This window comes from Vidua macroura, chromosome 14, assembly GCF_024509145.1.
Source record: "Vidua macroura isolate BioBank_ID:100142 chromosome 14, ASM2450914v1, whole genome shotgun sequence".
In the NCBI taxonomy this organism is placed as follows: Eukaryota; Metazoa; Chordata; class Aves; order Passeriformes; family Viduidae; genus Vidua; species Vidua macroura.
Genome location: NC_071584.1, coordinates 452,031 through 476,102, shown reverse-complemented (window position 1 = coordinate 476,102; position 24,072 = coordinate 452,031). Strand labels below are relative to the sequence as shown.

Genomic DNA, 24,072 nt, shown 5'->3' with positions numbered 1-24,072 from the left:
CCTGCATTCCCAGGGCTGCTTTGGAGGCTTGGGTGCTTGTGACAAGGTGACCTGCCCTGTTCACAGCAAGGGGGCTTGGGACAAGCCAGCCTTCTCTGAGCATCATATCATATGGGAGGTTGATTCCCAGCTAGTCTGAATGGAAAATCCTACAGGAGGGCCAGCAGCTGAGGCTCTCTCAGCCTCAGCTCTAGGAGCTCTGGCTGCTCCTTGGCTGAAAATGGAGTGATCCTGCAGGCCTTGGCAGGTGCAAAGAAAATCATCATTCCCTTTGCAGTGCAAAGGGAAGCACTGCAACGTGCCATGGTGAAGGCTGCGGGCCTTCTTCCCTCCAAGGCTTGATGCAGAGACATCCTCAGACCATGATTCTGTCCACATTCCCCACCAAGTTGTTGGATTAAACGCAAGCCTTTAATGTTGGTACTTTTTTGCTACTGCAGGGATGGGGGGGTTGCAGCAGGAGCTCTCTGCTGTCTCTACCCATGTCCTGTGGGTGTCTGGGAAAGCCTCCTGTGCTGCTGAGAGAAATTAGCTCCCTGGCAGGCTTATCAGCCAATAAAGCTTTCAGACCTAGTCTTCTTGTGGAAAATTATTTTCCAGGCTTATGAAAGAATCCTCCAGGGTTTCCATGGTGTGGCAAAATGAGGAAACATGTAAGAATTGTGGGAAAACGGGGAAGAAGTGGGGAAGGACTGCTAGATAACTGACGTTAACTTCAGACTTTGAAACATTGTGCTGGAAGATAAAGGTTACTGAAATAATATTTTTAAATTATTGTTCAAGATTTGAGAAGACATCAAGTACTTAAACAACTTGGTCTATTTCAGCAGCACTTGTTTGCTTCCTCTCATTTCTACATCTTATTCTTCAGTTAAAAGACAATTATCAGCAAAATTCCCTAAGTTTTTGTCTGGGTCACACCACACATCAAGAATCCTAGTGGATAATTGTGTATTTCTGGGTGGAAACTGAGCATATTTTGCATACATGCATGGTTTAGCAGGTTATTCTTACAGAGTACAGAACTGATTAGCAATACAGGCATTTTCTAAATTGCTATTAGAGTTCTTTAATTAAATGTCTTTCTCTTCTTTACATGCAGGATGAATTGTCCTCCACTCCTGTTTCAGGGAATGACCATGATCCTTCATTTTGCTGCCTTTTATTTGGGGCAGGTTGCACCTGCACAGATTTCTATGCTGAGTTGGTACACGGTGACCAACAAACTCCTAGGGAAGTGACACTTGCTCACATGCTCACACACCTCCTTGGGATTACTGCACATGGAACAGTGTTCATTAACAAATTACTCCCTTGAGAGAGCCCCTGAAAGTGTTGTTCCCAGTGTGCTGAACTCCAGCCTGACATTTCTGCTGCAATGAAAAGTGTGTGTTCTTGGTCAGGAGAGGTCTGGGCACAGAGGCAGAAATGCTTTGCAAGTGGGAGGTGTGCACCTAAGGTATGCAGTGACAGCAGGACAGTAGATGGCACTAAGGGTGAGGAGCAGAATTTCCAGGCTTCTTAGCAACCCCCAGATAATTGCTTTTGGCAGTGGCTGCTGTGGAGCACTCTCACACTGGCATTCCTACCTGTATAGTCACATAGAATCAGAGATGCCCATTGCCTTGGAGGAAGCTAAATGTGGAATGTGTTTTGCAAATCCTGAGAAATATCAAGAATGAAAATTATTATCTCTAAGCATGACCAAAATATGGCTTCTTTCCTTTGGTTGAAGTGGTTTCTTATAGGGGCCAAAACAAGGATCACATCCTGGGCACATCAAGCAGCCTGCAGCAAGAGGGAGGCAAAATCACTGACACTTTTCAAACAGCAGATCTCACACCATGCTCTATATCTCAAGACATAGGGTAAAAATACTGAGTGGACATCCCAGGTATAGCAGACCAAACATCTGCATCCTATGCTCAAAGCCAGCACTGCTGGTTTGCAGAACAAAGTTTACAGTGAGTATGCAAATTCTTATCAAATTTGTCATCTTCTTGGAAGATTTAGTAAAAATGTTGGCTAGTGAAAGATGACAGATCTGTGCTCTCTGAATAAGGAACCCTTTATATCCAAAGAATATTTTATCTCTTACTGATATCAGGTATTTTATTGTGATGCTGAGGCAAATTTGTCCAGCTGCATTGTCAGGAGGGAGCCCGAGGTGAGAAAGAGGATTAATCCCATGTAGGCTTCCAGGCAGCTGTCAGCATAGCTCAGACACCTGAATTGCTGCTGAGTTATGGTGAAATAAAACCAAATACCTAAAAAAAAAAAATCCCCTTTATGGTTTTGTATCCTTTCCCTAGCCCTAGAACTGGTCCTAGGATTGAGGCAGAGTTTAAAAACTTCATTTGGTATTAGGAACTCTGAGTTCAGATGGCTTCTGCTCAGCAGTCAGCTGTAATTGAATAATGCTGTATCATTTTCAGTTCTGAATTTTAGTTTCCTCAAATTATCTGTAGGCTTTGGCAGCTATTTCTTGTGATAATGTATCTTTCTCAATTTCATCAGAACTGGGGAACACCACCTGTTATTGCCACATTTGTGCACTTTGTTGCAAGACAGATTATTTTAAAATATTTATATTCTCATGTTTAGAAGGTATTTGTGTGAGGTTTGTGTTTTCTTGTGGGCTTACTTTTCAGTGTGGTGTTCATCCAACTGCTGCTTTATTACATATTTAAATAACAGGTGAAGGCTGATCTATGAGATGCATGAAGGAAATTGAAGGAGAGGATCTCTCCTGATGCTGTGCTGACATACAGAACATCAGTAGATAGAAAATGTTTACTGTTATGGATATTTTATTAGACAGTGGTTTCATTTAGATCAATTACTATGAAAAACATGTAGCTCAGAAGTGTGTGAAGAGATCATAGCTCTCTTGGAGTTAAAAGGCTGGAAGGAACCCTTTATATGAACTTGCTGAAACAATTCAATCAATTGTGCCATTGCTCCATTAACTGTCCATATCACTCAATGCAAAAATTCCAGATGCAATTACAGATGCTTCAACAGCAAGCAGAGAACAGCACTGAGCCTAGAAATTTATCCTCTGGCTTCAAACATAATTTTAGTCTCTGCCAATAAATGAAAAAATCAATATAACACATGGATTTATGGAATAACAAATCATAACAGAATAATGTTATATTTCCATAAGAGAAGAGATGCTGACATTGGGATGAAAACAACATTCACTAGGTTTGCTTCTTAGCAAACATCCCATTTTATTATCAGGTTGTTTAAAGTATAGTATATGGAAAGCTGGCTCCTTGCGTTTAAAATATTACTTAAATGGTATTCAGGCAACCTTTCCCTAACTCAGATAATTATATCTGTTCTAGCTTTAATTTTCCTTCTTTCTTACACCTCCTGTAAAGACTGCAAGTCATTGCAATACTGGATAGAAAGGAAAATCTAATAGTTAGTTAAAATTCTTCTAACAGCATAGTGAGTGCAATAGTTTAATTTGCAATAAAATAGTCACATCAGTTAATCATTGCAACTTGTGAGACAAGAACCAGAATATCTTTGGAGGCACATTCAGCTCCTCTGGAGTTTCCCTCGGTGGTGAGGGGTTTCCAAAGGAGACCATGCTGCTCTAAGCCCATTTCCTACTGCTCCCTGCCATGCTGATAGCTCCAGGAGTTGTAAAACAAACAGCTCAGAGGAAAACCAAAGTTCAGGAAGAGTGTCACAGCCCAGCTGGATGTGATCAGTGGCACAGATTCAAATAAATCCTTAGTGTGGTGTTGCACTGTGGCAAAGCAGCGCCTTCTTCTCACGGATGTTCAAGCCAAGTGTGGGATGCCAGCAGTGATCTCTCCAACGCTGTGCCTGGACACAGGGCCACCTGCTTTTCTTGCTTGGTGGTCTCCTCCATTCCCTTGGCCATCCCATCACCTGAGAGCCCATCCTCTGCTCAGCACCTGTTGGGACACTCAAGACTTTTTGAACTGAGTCCTCCTAAAAGTCACCATCATTCTTTGTGTGTAGATTATGTCGCTGTGCTTGGCTGTGCTAGAACATGTGATGTTTAAGGGATCCAGATAGCCTTAAGACAGCTTTTTTTTTTTTTCCTCTACAAAAATGCAGACTAGAAACTTAAAGGTAAACTTAACTTCTCATGTAACTTGATGCCCAGGAGTTCAGTATATTGGAAAAACTTTAAATTCCACTCTATTGATGATAAAAGGATTGGCTGTGCTGCCCCTGAGATCAGCTGTTTCTTTAGCCAGGAGGCTGCATGTCCCTGAGCCCCTCTGTGGACAGTGATGGCTGTGGGGGATCAAGCAGGATGTTCTGTACTTCTTGGGCACAATCGAGATTTTAGCACTCTCAGGTGTGTGACTCTCAGAGTGATATGGATGTCTCTGAGTCATTTGTCTATGTTAATCTGAGGAAAACAAACTAGCAGAAAAGAGATAACATAGCTTTACACTTCCTGATGTGGTATTTCAGACTTAGAAATGCTTTACTTCCTAGATGAGAGAGAAGATAATAATTTAAATTCTTTCATTCCCTCAGGAATAATGCAACGCAGTAATGTTAAAACTGTATGTAATTGTTTTCTATTTTTGTAAAGCCTGTGGCAGCTATGAAACTTTAAAGTGAACACTGGAAAGTCTGGTTTGTTCAAAATTCTTCAGTTGCATCAATGGTTCAGTGGGAAAGTGTAGGCTTTAGTCTACAAACCACTACAGTGGGTTTCCCTGAGATGTGTGAAAGAATGTTCAAAAGCAGCAAAACCCCTCAGAAAGTGACAGGTTTTTGGTATGTTCTGGGTTGCTGCTGTTTGCATTGTCTGCTGCTGCAAGGAAACCCAAGCAAGCACTGTCATTGCTCGGGGCACTCTGCTGGGTTTGGAATTCCCAGGGAGTTATCTGAGGCATCTCCTGGATCTTTTCGGCTGACCTTTCCAAGGGTCAGAACACTTTGCAGAGCCAGGTCAGTGTAGGGCCTGAAACAGACCCGTGGCAGCTACAGGATGATCAAAAGGCGCTTCAAGCACTCACAGTGTTGCCATTTTAACTGCTGGGAGGTTCTGCTTTATACTGAGATTTATTCAAACTCCTGCCTTTCTTCATTCAATTCATTAAAGTAGTTAAAAGTGAATTATAAATACAGTAAATATCAGAAGCCTAAAATGAGAAACATTACATGTATTTTAGTTTTTAGCCAACCCAATGAACAATGCTAAAAGAGGCTTTTATTCAAAAGCATCTTTGATACTTATTTTGCACAAGTTGCCTCTGTTTCTTTTACATAAACAGTATCTATATTGTGCATATATGTATATATATGTCAAATGGCATAATGAGACAAAATATACCTTTTTGTTCCTGTGTCGTTTTGAAGAATGGTTTTTATCCTTTTATCCATCCCAATAGATACAAGGCACTGGCTAAACACAGCAAATGTGTGCTGAAATCTTTTCCAAATTCCTGTTCATGGCTGGAAAAGAAATGATTGATGCAGATTGCTGTGAGTTTCTCATTAAAATCTCTTGAAGATACAGAGATGAATTTTACATCACTCTTCACTTTATTGTTGTGTAAGCAGGTATTTTGTTGCAGTTATTCCAGATTTGTCCTAGGTGTTATACTAGATTTTTCCCAGGAGATATTCTGGAGCAGATTGCATTGGAGAAGTACTGAATATGTACAAGAAACAGACTTTTTTTTCTGTACAACCATTCTCCTACAATCTGGAGTAATTCTGTTTTACCATTTGACATAATTAATTTTGCTTCCATTGTCTGTGTCCTTCTACAGGAGCTAGTAATTCTGACTCTTGTGCACTGAACAGTACAATGCCCATAACAGTGCTAAGCAACACTTTTTACCCATATGCATAAAGCCTCTGACAAAAGTGACTCAGTTTCGTAGCTGCCATCTTTCTTGATGAAAAACACAAAAAATGTAAGGAACTCTTATCTGACAGCAAATTAACTACACACAGAGATGGTCTGTGACTTTGCCAAAACGCCTTTGAGTCTCTTTATTTTTCTGCCAAAAGTTTGTGCTCATCTCAGCTGTTCAGTGACACACAGAAACTGTGGTTTGCTTTTTCATCCTGGGGCAGGAGATGAAATCCCACCTGGGGACCATGACTCCTGGTTAAATATGAGTGTTTGTCTCATGTGTCCTGTGAAAAACCACATCAACCACAGATGCCATGAGATGCTATTCAGTCCTAGAGGCTGAAGCAATATTCTGCAGAAGTTGCCTTCCTGCAAGGATTTTTTACATGCTGTTTTTATTCTGATCTAAGCTAGAAGCTAACACTGACCTCAAAGTAATATCACTGCAATAGTTTTCTATACACTTTTCTCTGTGAATTTGGCCAGTGTAAATTTCTACCACCCACAAAATATCTGGAGGCAAAAAAATCTGTGGTTTGATTACACGCTGTGTAAAGAAATACTTCTCTTTTGATCTGCTGCATTCATCTAATTCCCTTCAGCACTCTCCTATCTACCTATCTACACTGGTCTACATGCCAGTGCATTAAATATATGATTTTAAGGGCGCTCAGAGTAATTCAAGGTACAAAAATCAGTGTTTGTTACAAAGAATTTGGTTTTTTGCTTATGCAGCTGTTTAGCACTGTTTCATTCTTGGAGCCAAATTTGGACTCAGATGAATGTTTTCCATTGGAAATGCAATTACTACATCTTAGAGGTGCTGGGGTCCAAGAATTCATTTCACTCAGTCATCTGATCTTCTAAATATAGGGTAATTGCTATTCTTTGTAAATGAAATAAGAAAAAAAAGAACAAATTAGAGAAATGTTAGCCTCTGTAGTTAGTGTTTCTGAAGATAAAATTGTTTTAAAGGTATAACATCGTTAACAGATTTTTTTTTAATCCTTGTTTGCATCTTGGCACAGTCACCGTGCACATTTCCTATGTTTTGTACATTTATTCAAAACAGAATTAGAATGAAGCTGTTTTCCCTTTTTTACAAATTACTGGCTTTGTAGACTGTGTAGGTGTTTTTCAAAGGCACTCACCATGCTTACTTAAAAATAATTACATTTTGAGCTAGAATATATATTATGCCCTTCCTATCCAGCTACAGTGATGTGTTACAAGCTGCCATTCTACAAATTTCCAGAGTGACATTTCGTTATTGCAGATCATTTTAGGAAACTTCCTGAGAAAGTAAAATGTCTGCTCGTGGCTGTTCAGCTAGAAGCACAATGGAGTGCCCTGGGACGGGAAGGACTAACAGGATTTGGCGTTAGGAGAACTCTCATCTCACCTCTCTCTTCAAAAGCATCCTGGCAGTTTGCCTGGGCAGTAGCTGTGGGCAGCATGGCTTGGGTCTGTTGGTGTCTGTGGTTTCTGCAGCGCCAGGGCTGACAGCAGCTGATGTCTCCTCTCCAAACACGCCTTTGCGGCTGATAGGTTTTGGGTTGGGATGCTGTGCTACTTCACTCCAATAGCAGAAGTTCTTCTGGGGAGAATCAGTCACTGGAAGTGTTTGGATAGCTTGAAGGAAGAGGTAAGAAAGGCTGTTAATCATTCAATAACTCTGAAAAGGTGGTTGCTGTAGAAACCTCTTCCAAGTCTAGCAAATGTCAGGCATCAGACTGCGCCCGCTGCAGCGCCATGGCTCAGCCTGGAGAGGCTGCCACGCACAGGAAGCCTGGAGGCCGGCTGTCCTTTTCTGGAGATACTGGGGGTTTTCTGGCCATCTGCCCGATGTGGGGAGTAGCCATCAATGTCACTGTTCCCCTCTGCAGAGGCTGCTGCACAGCCGTGATCACGCTGCACAAGCTCCCAGGGATCGCTCCCTCCATCAGGGCACACTCAGGGTGCTCGTGGTTCATCTCAGCCTGCAGCGCAAAGCTGGCTCGGGTAGAAGTTCTTCTGGCTCAGAGAAGTAGTGAGGGGTGAAGTGTGCTGAATGTGCTTTAGTGCGGGTAGGCAGTGAGACCCTGGGGCTGTACAGGGAGCACAGCTACCACTTGTAGGATTTCTGACTTGTTCTTCCCCGGGGCATTCACTGAGGCATTGCTAAATGCCCAGCAAATCCAAGGTGTGCTTAGCTGCAGCTCTGAGCTCAATTGCAGGCTGATGGCAACGACGTCCTCAGCTATTGCAAAGTGTGAAGGTGAGCAGGAAGCAGAGAATTTGTTCGTAGTGCTATAAAGGGGCTGAGTCATATTTAATCAAGCGCTATTCATTTTTACAGCAGAGGTGCCTTTTAAGTAAAGATGCTCCAGCCAAAAAGTGCTTTACTTAGTTCCCTTGAACAGGGACCTCTCAAATGCTTGCTGCTGTGGGTTTCAGTCCACTCACAGTCCATTTAATAGACGTGGTGTAAACTCCCTGAAATGAGTGGCTTATCTCCCCAGAGCTGAGGTCTGGCTGTGTGGGTTTGGTGAGTACTTAGCACTTCATCTGCTTGTTTCCCATTGGTAAAATGAACTAATGTGTCCATCTCATTCCTCTGTGCTCTTTGTGAAAGATTCCTGGGCTTCTCTGAGACATTTCATAATAATTTACTCTGGTTCAGTTAATCTCAGGTTTCTGCATGAAGGTATCCTGGGTCTCTGTTGGCTGAGTAATTTGTTTCAAACTATGATTTCTGAGACTAATGTTTCACCCTTTCCATTTGAGATGAGTAGAATGGAGCTGCACCATTCTAAATATAACATTGATTCTGCAGAGTGATGATTCTGATCCTTGGGGTAAACTTCAAAATTGCTTTAGACATTCATGTTCTGAATGAAGCCACAAGAATATCTCATTATTCAACTATTATGAAGTCTCTCATGTTTTCAGCTGCTATAGGTACTCTTGATTTGTTTTGATAAGAAGCCCACAGCTTGGCAGGACATGTTATTGATCTCCCATAATCCATTCTGGACACTGATGTGGGGGTATCATTCACAAATCAGTTTTCTCGGAGCTTTGATTTAAATATCAGTGGCCCTTGAGGATCTTTCTGGTTCACTTTTATTCTCAAGCTGTACTTCAGCACAGAGATGCATGCCAGCTGCTGTCAGATGTGGCTATCAAGTCTGTTCTGCTTGCTAACATATTTTCTGTAAAGAATAACACCCCACTCTGTCTACCTTCAAAACAGTTTTTGAATTTCAGCCACTCAGTCCCAGCAGCTCTGTAAGGAGGCAAGTATTCCTTTGATATCAGTGCACACTGCCTGGGGAGAAAAGGTAAAGTAGCATCGTTTAGCTATGTGTTAGACTGTGCACAAAGACTGTCTGCTACCTTTCTCCTCAGCAGACAGAAACTGAGATGGACATGTCAAAGTTTTAGAGTTTTAGAAAGGATCTGAGTCAAGTTAATGCCACAAAGTGGTCTGCAATCCATGAAAACAATGTGATGAGCGAGTTATAAAGGAATGTTACATTTGATTTTGTAAAGATATGGAAGAAAGGTTAAGAGTGCTTTAGTTACTGGTCACAGAAACCAGATGTGTGGGAACTGGCTATGGGTTTATGGAGTGTCCAGAGCCAGGAACTGCCCGCAGAGAAGTCCCATGAGAGGTTTCCTGTCCACTCCTCATGCACGTGCCCCTTACTGGTGCCACAGACCTGAAATATCCCAATGGATTCTCAGAAATGATGGCCTAGCTTCCCAAATTATTTCCTTTCCCTTTTTTCCTTTCATTTCTTTTCTCTCTATGTTTCAGATTATGCTTGGCCTTTGCCTAAACAGTTGTGCCCTATATGGATTTCCCTAGATGTGCTCTTTTCAACTGCATCTATTATGCATCTCTGTGCCATCTCTCTTGATCGGTACGTAGCAATTCGCAATCCCATTGAGCACAGCCGCTTCAATTCCCGAACCAAGGCCATTATGAAAATTGCTGCAGTTTGGACCATATCCATAGGTAAGCAACATGGCTCTTGACTGTATCTGAATGAATAATAGTGTTACTCCAATTTTCATTCAGGATTTTTTTTTTCTTAAGAGGATACTCAAATTAATTTACCTGGCCTGCATGCCTGAGCAGAATAACTGGAAATGGAAGCCTTTCCTTGCAGCTGGTCAGAGAGCAGAGTGAGCAGTCATTTTTGAGAGCACCACCCCTCTCCACTGCTGCTGTGTCCCTGTCAATGTGCCAATAACAGCAATAACACGGAGAAGTGGTGCTGTAAAACTGCTGTGTAAACGAAGCAGAAAACAGCATTAGCACAGCCCGGCAAGGAGAGCCCGGCCAGCTCAGAGCAGAGGCTGCGCTGCGGGGTGAAACTCTCCCAAGGCCTAGTACTGGTTTAAGTGGAGCAGCACAGGGTTAAGGCAGGCTATCAGCAAGGTATTTACTGCTCCTGCTCAGGCTTTATAGCCTGGACTGCTCTCTGCCACAGCTGGATTGCTGCTGGTACTGAGCTAGCAAGTTTGAAGTCTTAGTAAATGAGGAGCAGGCATAACAGAAGACACGTTTGTATTACTTTGATAAAACACAATAAATAAAGCAGCAGTAAAATAGGGAATAAAACACAAAATGATGGCAAGGTGACTCTGTAATACTGAAAATTATGTGAAGAAAGATTTTTTTTTTAGAACTCCTTAAATGTGCTTTAAAAAAGAGACATGTGCAGCAGGGGTAGAATTGTATGATGACTTCCATCTGCTGTATTGCCTTTTGTGCTTGATTAAAATGCAGTCTTACAGAGATTTAACATTTAATTTCTATTTTATGAAGTGGTTTTTGCTTTTAGTGCTGTACTGCAAGAAAAAGCATGTTCCAGGTATTTGAATTTCTCTTGAGTTTTTGCCTGCTTTAGAATTGGAATATGATTCTGGATGTCTGGGTGCTACAGAGACTGATTTTGAAGAAGCTTGCCTTGGGAAATGGCTATGGGGAAAAAACAAAAAATGATAAATTAGGGGAAATATACTTTATCTCCTCACGAATATAATAAGAATATCTATTAGAAATAAATTTTCATGTGTCACAGGCCTGCTACATTTCCCCTAGGTAATCCACAGTGAAATTTGATTGAGTTTAATCAATTAATTTAAGATTTGTTTAAATTATTATTACTATTATTTTAAACTCTCTGTGCTCTCTATTTGACATGGGAAAGAAAGGTGCTGAATTCAGTACATAAGCAGTCACATGAGGACAAGTTCACATGGGCTTGATTTGCACAGGCAGCTCAGAATCAGCACAGAATTTGTGCTCCATGTTGCACTGGAATGCAGAGGGAGAACTGATAGACACTCCCCCAGCTGAGATGTATAAATCACATTGCAAAACCTGAGCAACAAAACTGTTCTACTTCTGTTTTTGGAGCTAACTTGCAGATTTCTGCCTGTGCTGCCTTAGATGTTGCTGATGTATCCTTAGAAATTTTGGCTAGTGCTGAAGGCGGCTGCCTGCACTAGCGCCTTGAGGACCAAGTTGTGGTTTGGACTCTGGGTCCAAGGGATAGAGTAAGTACTTCATGCATGGTTCACTGATTCAGCAGACTGGTAAGAAAACCTGGTGCCTGACCAATCAGCAAAGACACAGGCCTGTCTCTTCATGGAGCTGTTTGGTGAGGATTGGGCTCATGATGATGGAAAATAGGCACATTGTGATTTCTGCTGCACCCCGAGGAAAAAGGTACCTGAGCCAGAACGGGTGAGGTGACTCTGTGCTGCTGTACAGTGCAAACAATCACCCTACCCAGCTTCCTCAGGAGATGTTTAACCACTCCACGTTTATGATAGGATATCAAACAGGTAAAATAATGGAGTTTACAAGACACAGCTTGGAAAGGAGATGGAACGGTGCTTTTCCATAAGGCACATGGCTTGTCAGCCCTCCATAAGGCAATGGGTATTGCAGCTGTTCCCCAGCACCCCAAAGTCTTTAGTAAGAAGCTCTGAGCAGTTGCTCTGTGGGATGTCTGTGGTGCACAGAGCTTTGGGGGACTGCCCTGGGCAGCCCTTCCCTCCCCAGGCTGGAAGGGACACGGGGTGCAGCTGTACCTGAGTGCCCTCCTGTGTTAGGATCACAGCTGGGAGTATGTGCAGCACATCTGGGCTTTATATTCAGTTCATTCTCTCTGGTGCAGCTACTGCTGGCCAGAGAGAGAGCCTTTGCTTGCATCCATTTTTTGGAAGATACAGGCAGAATCCATATTCCCTAGACAGTCTGTTCAGGGCACGGAAATGCTGTTGGATTTCCACCCTCCCCAGTGCATATGATAGGGCTTACCCTTTCATTCAGGCTTTCTGCGGTAGGTTGCATTAAATGGAGAAAGAAAAATACTCTTGGTATGTATCTAGCTCATTTTAGCATAACTATTTGTACTTAATAAATGAATTTAGAAATGCAGCAGACACGGGAATAAACCAAGCATGAAATGAAAGAGAACTCACTCAAAGCATATTGTTGCTGGTTTTCTACTTTACCTGTCACTTGGAAAGGCTTGATGAAGTCCTGTGCTAATTTCAGGAGGATGAAATAGCTTAAATGAATTCATCCTCACTTTGGTGTTAAGTATCACAAAAGAATTTGTGCATTTCTGTTTGTGATTAAGCATCAAATTCAAAGCAGCACTTAAGTACAGGCTGGTCAGCTTGCATTTCCTAAATCCTGCTTCAGATGAAGAAACTTTTAAATGCATTCCATGCAAAGAATCTTGAATTCCATTTCTGAATCAGAATTCAAAATAAGAAGTTTAAAGTATGTAATTTATCTTAATTCAGTAGCTTTTGCATTCCATTTTTCTGAAATGTTAATGTTGACAGCAAAATTATGAAAGAGGTTCTTTGCTCATTGAGCTGCAATTTTGTCAAGGTGCACAAGCCCAAACTTATGATTAGGTTTTAAAATACATAACATAACAGAGTCCACCTGTCTCTTGACAATTTCTTTGTGAATAGGTATTTTCCAAAGTTCTCTTTGTTCAAGGTTAAAGTACATCACAGACAGTTGTCCTGTGCTTTAGCAAACATAACTTGAGCAAGATTTTTGTCTTCAGTTAGAGAAAAAGTGGCTGCTTGGAAGGACTGGGCTTGTAAATATTAGTTTTGTGGTAGATAGCATTGTGCTGAGGCTGGAAATTAAAACGCAGGCAACAGAAATATGGTCACAATTGAAAATAAAAATCAATTTTAGGCATAAGCCTGCTGGCAGAATCTTGGTATTGTTTCACAATTTCAGACTTTGTGTAGTTTCAATGTTTTCACCAGTTACTTGGGGACTTGACCATCTCACCAGACTCCCTCTGCCCTGCTGTGAGCAAGGTGGCCTTGGGCCACTTTGGTAGTGAGTGCAGGTCCCCATGCAGGGCTCAGCAGCAGTGGTAAGGAACCAGTCAAACCCTGGGTGCACACTGGGTCATACAGGAGAGAGTGTTAACTGGGTAATATTAAAATAAACAAAATATCCCTTTGAAAATCTGAATTAAAGCACTTCATTGATGTGGAGGTACACTCACATTGCTTCTGATTCTGATATGAAAATAACTGAAACATTTTAATTCTGAAGTTCCTTGTGACCCAAATATATGCCTGGAAGGGCTTTTTCTCTGCTTCCTGGGTGTTCAAGGTTTGGTCATTTGCTACAGAGTGCTGAAATTACACGTTACCAATTTTCCAGCTCACAGTTTCACATCCTCAGAAGCAGTGTAAATTCAATTTAGTTCATAAGTCACCAAGGCTATCCTTTACATTTTGCTCTGTGTTTCAGTGCCATAGGCAGATGCCACAAGTTGTGTGTGTGTGTGTCTCTGTGTCCCTGTGTGTGTGTGTCTGTGTGTGTGTGTCTGTGTGTTTGAAAACATTTTAATTCTTTCTCTGACTCACTAATGATATTATCATTTTGATTTCAGGGAGGTATCTGAGGTTTGTGTATATGATAAACCATTCATGTTTAAAAATTAATTTTAAATCCCCATTTAACTTTCTGTCTTGGTTTGGAAAGACAGGTGTCTGCTAAGGAAGGCAGAAGCTTCCCCTGAAATGGAAAAATGTAGACCCCCTCCCTCCAAATTATAAATTTGAACTTAAGGGGGGCTCTCAGGCAAAAATATGGGAGTAGGAATAACAGTTCTTTATTAGGGAAGAAATGCAGTGAACCAAAACAGCACTGACAGAGTCAGAATACAGCCTGACACCCTGTTAATCAGGGTGTTGGCCGCAGTCCAATTGGAATTGTGGCTGCAGTCCTCCTGGACTGTCAGGTGTGCTTCTGTTGGAGCAGTGATCCTGTAGAAAGGTGTAGTCTTCCTGCAGTGGAAGAGGCAGCTGTTCCTCTGGGAAATCCAGTGCAGGAAAAGCCGTGCTGGTGTTCCAGAAACTCAAGATTATATCCAGGTAGGAATGCTTGGCTCCTCCCTCTGGGCAGAGCATCTCCCAGTGGGATGTTCCAGTTCTTATCAGTCCTGCAGTGACATTCAATAGCCCATTATCAGCAGATGTCTCCCCTGAGAGAGGATGGGCTGTGCAAGAGATAAGGAAAACTGCCCACTTACCAGAAGACAACTGCCATGCAGATGGCAAATGGAAACATCTTGCTTCTCAGTCTGGGACACTTTCATACTGCTTCATTGTTTTATTCAGGAGATCTATTTATAGAAATATGAAAGAGTATGAAAAGTATAAATGTGTGCTGCAGGAATCAGTAAATACTCATCTCAGACTATATATAACAGCTTATATCTAACTTATATCTAACAGCTTTTTGTTTCTGCCGCGGTGTTTGTCTCTCTCAGGGGCTGAGCAGCCTCATGCTTGCAAGCTGTTCTAATGATGTCCTTCAAGAGCTTCCAGGTACCAGCTAAGCCTTCACCTCTTACACTGGAGACAATCCTCAGCCTGAGGAACATGCCTGGAGTGGCACCACTGATCCAAAAGGAATTGTGGTCTCCTAGGGCAGGGGAAAGTGCTGAGGGTAGGTTGTGCATGGAGACAAAGAGGGCCTGGAACAGCTCCTCAGCCTCCCTCAGGTCACAGTTCCAGAGCACATGTAGTGATCTGGTTTGCATTTCTGCCCATCACTGTGTCTCTGGGGCCAGAGGCTTGCTCAGCAAGGCATTTCCCTGGCTCATGTACTGGTGGCATGTGTTTTTTCCTGGCACCCTTAGCTCTGTGCTGGGCTCTAGCTGTTCCTGGGAGATCATGCTTTGGGATAAGACCAAAAATTCCAGGAATTTCTTTGCAGGCTTCAAGCTAGCACAAACCTCTGGACATATTTCATGGAAAAAAGGGCAAAACCACTGCTAATGAAGAAGACAGCACATGGAAGGTCAAAACATGTTCATTTGGGATTTTGTTCAACTAAGCAGGCAGGCTCTGTGGCTCATCACTTGGACACAAGGAAGGAGTGCTGAAACCACTCTTACTGGCAAAGCAAAAGTTATACAGGTACCCTCTATCTCCTGGAAAAACATGCACATTCCTGACTATGAGCACTGCCTTAGCAGAAGGACAGCAACCACATATATTGCTGAGAAAAATGATTGCATACTAGTAAAGCCTAAGGGAGCTTAATATCTCTCCAGATTTGGGAGATTTAAAATATACTGTATTAATGTATTTTCAATTTTTTTTGCCTTTTTATATTTGACACTGAATGTCTGACAAAGTACATTTGACTAAAATTCTTCCCTTGTGAGCATGGGATTGTAGTTGATTGGCCTGTAGGCAGAGGTGCTGTGGTGGTGCTGATCTGGTAACTTTTGTTTGCCTCACCAGAGTGCAGAGGTGGCATTAGCATTGCAAGCTGGGCTGCAAGTTCCCTCTTGCAGAAGTAGTAGTAGTGCAGAAGAGCAGGCCTCTGCTCATAAAACTTTTTCAGACTTGCCTTCTGGTCATGGGTGAGACAGAAATATTTGCTTTATGACCTAGAGCAAAACACTAAGGTGTCATCTGCCCGTTTCCCACTTGTTTGAGTTGTCTACAAAGTTATTTTATCTAAAGACATTTTTTTGATTGAGTGTTTGTTCCATGATTCCCAAGAGGGTCATTGATCTCCCCAGCACAGTACCAAGAGCTATCAAGGTGAGGAAGAACATATTGGCTGATAACAAGCTGAATTCATAGCAAGGAAATTACCTTGGGATTCCAGGTGATTTCAGGGTGCTTGGATTGGTTTGATCTTGTCACTAGATGTCAGTGAAAGGTTTTGCCTGTGACAGCAGCAGATGGTGAGAGTATGTGAAGAATTTTGACAGAAATTAGACTGACCATCCAACCAGATCTGTTCCCATGAGCAAGGGGGATGCTGATGTTTGTGTCTGAGGTTTTGCTCCTGAGCATCAGTCCAGCCATCACTGTTGGATTGCCTGGGGCAGCCCAGCCCTGGTAGCAGCTCTGGTATGAGCAGGATCCCCATCACCCTCCTTCAAATGCACAGTTGGAAACATTGTGCAAAACCAACAGAAGTAATTTAGCAAAATAGAAGGGCAGGTGGGAAAATAATTTATTTCTTCTGTCTTATACTGTTGTTTGCTGGTTTTCCATCTAGGCTCAGGTTGCTCAGTGCTTTCCCAAGGTTTGAGTAAAAGTCAGCAGCTTGTCCAGGCACAGTCACTAATGGCTTTCATCTGTTTGCAGTTGTGCTTGCTGCGGGCAGGGAGATCCATCAAAGTTCATCCCCCTTTTATCTTTGGCTTTCAACCAATACAAGGCTGGCACAATTGTTTTATTGGAATGGTCAGGTAGAACTAGAGCTAATCCAGCCCTGAATATTGCATTGTTGCAATATTAATACATGAAAGGCACTGCAGTTAGTCTGCTGTAATATGGGTACAATATGGAATTTTAGTGATTTTGAACACTTCAGAAGCCCACATTCTTCAATTTTTCTCTGAAGAGCTTTGGTTTCTGAACCCAGTGCATTTTCTTGCACACTGCAAATCAGGAGGCTGCTGGCTGGGGGGGTTTGCTTCTCACTGTTTGAATTAGAGAAATGTGCAGGAACTTTGTGAGACAGTTAAGAAACCAAACAGATTTGTTTTAGTTTAAATATGAGGTTTATTTTCACTTATGTTTGTTTAAATATGAGGTTAAAGATATGGATTTGAACATGTAGTGTTCAGCAGCATTCTTGTGTTTACAGTGGTGTATTTGTGGCAGCCACAGACTCGTTTGGCACACAGCTTTCTCTTTGCTTTCTCCTTTTCAATTGTCTGTAAATGTCAGGAGTAGCAGTGAGGTTCAAAGCCACCTGCAGCAGCAGAGCTGCTCTTCCCATGGACACAGCAGACTGAATTCAGTGCTGACACCAGGAGAGGTGGTCCCTGGTCTTCCCAAGCTCATGCGACCACTTTTGTATTCAGCCCTGAGAATTCCACACATGGAAAGACAGAGTAAACCCATATACCTCTGTTTTCTTTAGTTAGGTAGCTGTCCTGGAGAAAATGTGTTCTCGTAGAAGAGTGGGAATTACTCCCTTTTTTTAGTGGAAATAACCATCAAAGACACAGCTATTCAGTAATCTCTGTAATCTCTGTCAGACTCCTGGGCTTTCACTGAAGAAAACAAGGTATTAAACACAAAAAAGATACTGCTTTTCATTTAAGCCAAAGTATCTGTGAATATAAATTTGGACTTTTTAGCCAACTTTTTCTCTAGTAAATATTTTATAAATCTGTGTTTGTAGTCATTTGGGTTTTGTTTTATTAATTTAGAATCTGTGAAGAGCATCTGTTACTCTGTGCCCACAGTATCATCTCAGCCCCATTTGGTGAACATGTCTACTGGCTTAAAGGCATCTTTAAAGCTGACAGGCAGCAGTTAGGACAACACTTGTAATTGGATTTGTAATCCAGAGGATCCCTCTCTCTGTGGCTTCCTGCTGCTCTGTCAAACAGAAGCTAAAGGAGGAAAAAAATCACATTCACCTTCTTTGTTGTGGTGTGACATCCTGCTCAAGCTGATGCCTGGCAGAAGGGTGCCCAGAGCTCCCAGTGTTGAACCAGCAGGGACCTGGTTCATGGCTTACTGGCTGGTAGTGGCTGGTTATCTCTTCTTGGTGGGGCAAATCCAGCTATCCCAGGCACTGCTCAGACTTCAAACAACAGGACCAAGTTTGCTCTGAAGAGCACTGTGATATGCAGCACTTTAACCTTGCAAGTTTTTGGAGCAGCACTGCCTCTTTTGGGGAATTTGCTGCCACCGTAGCTAGAAAGGGTTATTTGACACAACTGGAAAATGCCTCTGAGGCTGGAGACCTCAGCTCACTACGTCAGACTGATATTTGTTGATGAAGAGTGTGTCAGGGAGAAACTCAGGAAATGCTCTGCACTGGGGCTCGGAGAGCTGCACTGACGAAAGGCTGTGGACAGGAGTCAGCTTCAGAGCTTCTTGCCTGATTTGACACTCACCCTCCTTGCACTGCTGTGGGGAGTTTGGTATTCTCTGACCACCTCAGTTCTTAAATTATGGACAGTTAAAACTGCATTGTTAGTGCTGTGGATTGCTTGAGTCAAGTGGAGCTGAATGCTTTCTCTGTACTTGTTCGAACAGCAGAACTCAAGTCAGGCAGGCTTCCACGTTCATCCACATCCAGGAGCCCTGGGAATGCTCAGGGGTGACCAAGGCATCCCTGCTGAAACAAGGGCCAGGCTGTGAGCTGTGTCTGCAAGCAGGTATTAGTGCATTTGGGATTGTGGCAGCAGTGATTTTGCAGTAATCCCCCATGAAGGAAGCCCCTCTGAGGTGTCTGAGACCTTTCACATTTCTCAATGTCAGTCTCTGTTGCCCAAGGTATGAACAGAATTAGTTCCCGTTCAGACTCAATTGTGCAGTGGATTGGTGGTAAGTCATATATTAAAGAACAAGTTTCAAGGAATAGATGTGAGGTGAAAAAAAGGCATTTGAGATGAGGGTAGTGTTGCCCCCTGAGCAGTGCTGAATCCAGCTGACAGCTGAATCAAAGCATGTTGCCAGCTTATCTGAGGGCATCTTTCTACTGCTGCTAATGATGGGATTTTCTCAGACTGGAAGAAAGTGCAACTGAAGACTTAGTGCTCTCTTTCTTCTGTGCATTCTCAGTTTGAAATCTCACTTTCTTATGTGAGAGGTGAGAGACATTTTTCCATTTTTCCATGTTTCCAGCAGCTACCCCCTCATTCCCTGTCATTAACGCTGAGCTATCTCATACTCATGTAGAGTTTTAGCTGCTATCAGTGCTCTTGATTTGTTTATCCATCATATCCCAGAACTAGGTTATTCTTCCCAAATGTACCTTATGTGTGTCACATAAATGTCAGTTTATGTGTGAAGATATCCTGAAACCTCATCTCATTTCCCTTGGCTAAAGCAATAACACCAACTTAAATGATGACTACTTCATGAAACTTCATGAATGAACTTTCATTCATTTTGGAGTTTAATTTCAAAGGGTAGGTGTTATAGAGGGCACTAAAGCATAAAATTATACATGCAAATATAATCCCAGTGTAATGCCATTGACCTAATTCAGATTTCTTTTTCATGTAGAGAGTGCTCAGTCTAACTTCCACCATTTCCCAAATGTCCGTGGTTTGATGGAGCCAAGGCATTAGGATGATGTCTTTAATGATGGATTTATGAGGTGAAGGTTATTGCAGTGGCAGGGAATTGGCACAAGCAAGATAACATATCAGAAAGGAGGTAGCTGCCTTGCCAAAGGTGAACTGATGAGCATTGCCATGTAGAGGGAAAGAAGAGCAAATCCTGGAACTCATACTTGAGCTAAGAAACACATGCTACAGTCACAGAAGGCATTTATAATCCTTATTTTTCAGAAGAAATTCCATTACTTGATTACTGACAAACGGTAATTTTCTGGTAATGACAAATTGCAGATGGTTTCCCCAGAATCCTGAAAAACAGTTAGCTAGAGTGGTAAAAATACCCTAGTTAATCTCTTTAGCATGTATTGCTTCCTGTTAAGAAATTCAGAGTCCCACAGGATTAACTTTATGACCTCTGATGTTCACAGCAACTCCAAAAAAGCAATTCAGGCACAACAGTGGCCTCAGTGTTGATTATTTCTTGGGTGGAGGAGCTCAAGGAGGGCATGGCCAGCCACAGGCACACAGACCAGTGAGGAGTGGTGCTCCATGACTGCCAGGTGCCCAGAGGGGAGCACAGAATTCATTCTGTTGCTCTCTAGCTGCTCGGATGTGTAGGGTTTTTGGGGTTTTTTTTATCTTTAAAAGGGCAAAAAGGAACTTAAAGAGAAACAAATAAATATAATCAAAGGCATAGAATGAATTTGGCATGAGGAGAGAGAGTAAATTGAATGGCATTCTTCAGCTCCAAAAGAGATATCAGGCAGGAAAGATGATAACAGGTCTATAAAATCATTAAGAAGGTGGAAAAGGTAACCAGATAGTGATTATTCACTGCTTCTCACAGTAGACATACTGAGGGGAGTCAAAGGAAATTATCAGGCAGCAAATTTAAATGAGCAAGAAACACTTTGTTCAGATGAAAAACAGAGAGGTTGAGGAACTGAATGCCACTGAGTATTGTGGAGTTAGAAATGAGATCAAGGATTTGTAAGATTTATCATGAAGATAAATCACTCAAAGGTTATTTTAAAAACGGTATCTGGATGCAAATTCTTGCTTTGGAATTTTCTAACATATAATGCTTACAGCTGTCCCATTTTGTACCCATTTTGTACCATGGCCGTAAAATTCTGGTACTTGCCAAAGACACAAGACAGGACTAGATGAGCCCATAATGCTTTAACTAGATCTGGCCCATCACGTGTTTTCCTGTGCACACAGGTTGTGGCATTCGAAAATATGTTGTTGCTTCTGGAAGGTTTTGGGCCTGTCCTGATGTGAGATTGAGCTTTACAGATCAAGGGATGAATTTTGGATCTCAGTACATGTGAAAAATATTTGAGTGATGTCTTGCAGAGACCACTTTCTGTTTGCACTGAGATTGTCTGCAATGGCCCTGAGATCCAGAACTTTGCTTCCATGTGTCTGTGATGCCATGGCAAAAATGGCTATTTTTCTGTCAGGGTTATTTTAATTACTGTAAGAATCTTGCTTTTGAATCTTCATTGCTGTAGTGCTTTCATACTTCAAAAATTTTTCTCTTTAAAATTTTCTCCTTTCTACCCTATGACAGTGAATTCAACCCCCCCCTCCCCCGCCCCGCAAACTAGCAGGTATAGAGTGGTCAGCTGGAACACAGCAGAGTGATGACTGCCTTTTCCTACACCCACAAATTCCAATTAATGGTAGAAAAGTAGGAGTTAGGCTGCATTCACTGAGTCGGCTGTGGAGCACAGCAAAGCTGCTGCTGTTCCTAGAGGAGGGTGTCCTACCCTGGAGCTGTGTTCCCAGGATGTTTTCCTGGGATGTTTTCCTGAATGTTTTCCCTTTCACCTGGAAGCAGTAACTTCTCTTTCAAGAAGCTTTAGGCAGTGGGCTGAATGCATGCAGGACCTGCATTGTCTCTGCTGCCTCTTTGGAGCCCAAAGAGTATCCAAAGGTAACAGTCTCCTTTTTGGTTTCATTTTCCTAGGGATATCTATGCCTATTCCAGTGATTGGTTTGCAGGATGACTCCCGGGTATTTGTAAATGGGACCTGCGTCCTTAACGACGAGAACTTCGTCCTCATTGGATCCTTCATGGCTTTCTTCATCCCTCTCATCATCATGGTGATCACGTATTGCCTGACTGTCCAGGTGCTGCAGAGACAGGCCACGGTGTTCATGTGTGGAGAGGTGCCCAAGCAGAGGAGGAGCAGCGTGAACTGTCTCAAGAAGGAAAACAACACAGAGAACATTTCAATGCTTCACAATAACGAGGGGGCCTCCCACTTGAACTCCCCTGTAAATAAGGAGGCGGTGCTGTTCCGGAAAGGAACGATGCAGTCCATCAACAACGAGCGAAGAGCCTCCAAGGTCCTGGGCATCGTCTTCTTTTTGTTCCTCATCATGTGGTGCCCATTTTTCATCACTAATGTCATGTCTGTCCTTTGCAAGGAAGCCTGTGATAAAGACCTGTTGAGTGAGCTCCTTGACGTGTTTGTTTGGGTGGGGTATGTGTGCTCTGGGGTCAATCCCCTGGTGTACACCCTCTTCAACAAAACCTACCGCAGGGCTTTCTCCAATTACATCCGCTGCCAATACAGGCCTGGTAAAAAATCAGCACTGCGGCAGAACCAGTGTCTGAACGTGGCTTCAACAGCTTTGTATGGCAAAGACCTGACTTTAACTAGTTATCGAAATGGCAATGAATTCAACAGCATGGAACTAGACGAAGCTGAGGAGGGCCTTGAGATGCAACCAGGGACTTCAGAGCTCTCCATAAACAGCTGTAATGTCGTAAGTGAACGAGTGAGCTGTGTGTAAAAGAGACTCTCATAGACCTTTGCTACGGTGCATCTGTAGCCAAAATATATATGGTGTAAAAATGTAAGTGTCAGTCAAAGGACAATGTAAATATTGCATTCTGAACAAAGCTTTCAGTTTTTTTTAAAGAGAAAAAAGAATTGTCTTTCCAGTCCAGTACTTAAAATAATATATATTAATATACTGCAGTGAAGTTTAAGGTTCTATATTTACTGTTAATACTAGATCAGAACTATTAGTTACTTTGCATATGTCATGGACAAAATGTTTGAATTCTTCTTCCAGTGCATGAACAAAAATGCTGAATATTTATCTCAGGTGGAATTTGCTGGAGTCCAGAATGGCACGTTAATAGTTATATATCAAATACATGCTATTAGACTTGGTCAGTATAACTTTCTTTTTCAAGTTGACAGTAAATATATACTTTAAATCCTCACCCCTATTTGTGCCGTGTAAAGATTTTACAGAAACCTGGCAGAGAGACATCACAACAGTGTAGTGGCCGTGCAGGCACCTGGCCAGACACGTCCTGTTATGTGTAGTGGCTTCTGCCACACTGGGTCAGTCTTGCACTTCAAGGGACCTTTGTTAGATTCTGGCTCCCTCTCCAATCCTGCTGGTTTTTTTCCATTCCTCAGGAGGCTCTGGCTCCCCTAAGAAAGGCAGGGAATGTGGTTTTGCAGTCCTGGCTGGGATCACTCTCAGACTTGGAGAAGAAGTGTGAGAAGCAGAGAGATCCCCAGTTATCTACTTCAAACATTCAGTAAATGGAAGGCCTAGGATTCATTAAAAGCCCTCCTCTGGTCTTGCAGATAACCATCAGCTCTGGGATAGAGCAGGCTGTGCTCAGCGTGGCCAGCACTGCCTTCACAGATTGCTGGAGGACCAGGGGCTTTGGCTTATCTGAGGAAGAGCACTCTGGCTTTGGAAGAGCCCAAATCTCTGCTCTTATCACTCCTCACATCTAGCTATTCTTTAGCTGGTTTAGCATTTGCTTTTGTTTTCCAGCACAGAACACTGCTTTGGGCACAGAGCAGAAGGTTCTCTGTGTGTGGTGCTGGCCAGGGTCAAGCTGTGAGGAGCAGGATGTGCCTGCCTGGGGAATGCTGGAGAGAGGCGTAAGAGAGGCTCCCTGCTCCTGTCTCAGGAGGGGGTGGGCAGAGATGAACAGAGCATGTGATTGGAATCATTTGCTGGTGACATGGTTCTAAAGCAAATGGTGACCAGGGACAGCAGGGAAGCAGACCTGGAGCTAGTCTGCAGGGAGTATGTATCTGGAGTAACTTTAAAATTTGATTTATTCCATTTTACTCCCAAAGTAAATTAGAGTATATTATATTAACACCACTTACATCTTCAGTGAAAGCATCCACATTGAGATTGAATGTATTTTAAGTAATCTGCTTTTAATACACACCATGTATAATTTGAATCAATATTCCTCTGCATTCCTGTGTACACAAACCCTCCAAAGCACTGTGTCTTTCTGAAACTGTGCCTCTGGGGTGATGCCTCTCGTGCAGATTTCCTAATGTGGAATATTGTCAAATGCCAGATATCACCCATAAGGTTTTTTTATCTTCATTAACTACTACACAGATGCTGCAGAGCCCATCTAACATAGATGCATTTAGCATCACTGACAGCCTCTGGCTAAGATAATTGTCAGAACAGAGAAGCTTACACTAGGCATGGATAAATCACATTTTATTTACAGGAATTGCTTGTACGCTCAGCTTGCTGTGTTCATTCCATTAAAACTAACTTGTAGAAGAA

The 24,072-nt window shown here is 42.4% G+C and overlaps 1 protein-coding gene across 3 annotated transcripts in view; it reads left to right on the top strand.

Annotated features, from left to right (window-relative positions):
* Nucleotides 1-24,072, top strand: part of HTR2C (5-hydroxytryptamine receptor 2C) — a 215,984-nt gene extending 191,912 nt beyond the window's left edge. For 2 of the 3 annotated variants that reach the window (XM_053990331.1, XM_053990330.1), the window contains exons 4-5: nucleotides 9,675-9,875; nucleotides 21,461-24,072. In XM_053990331.1, the coding sequence (XP_053846306.1) occupies nucleotides 9,675-9,875; nucleotides 21,461-22,293 (1,034 nt within the window). In that variant the 3' untranslated portion in view covers nucleotides 22,294-24,072. The remainder of the gene's footprint in view (nucleotides 1-9,674; nucleotides 9,876-21,460) is intronic. The other variant, XM_053990332.1, reaches the window with a different exon arrangement.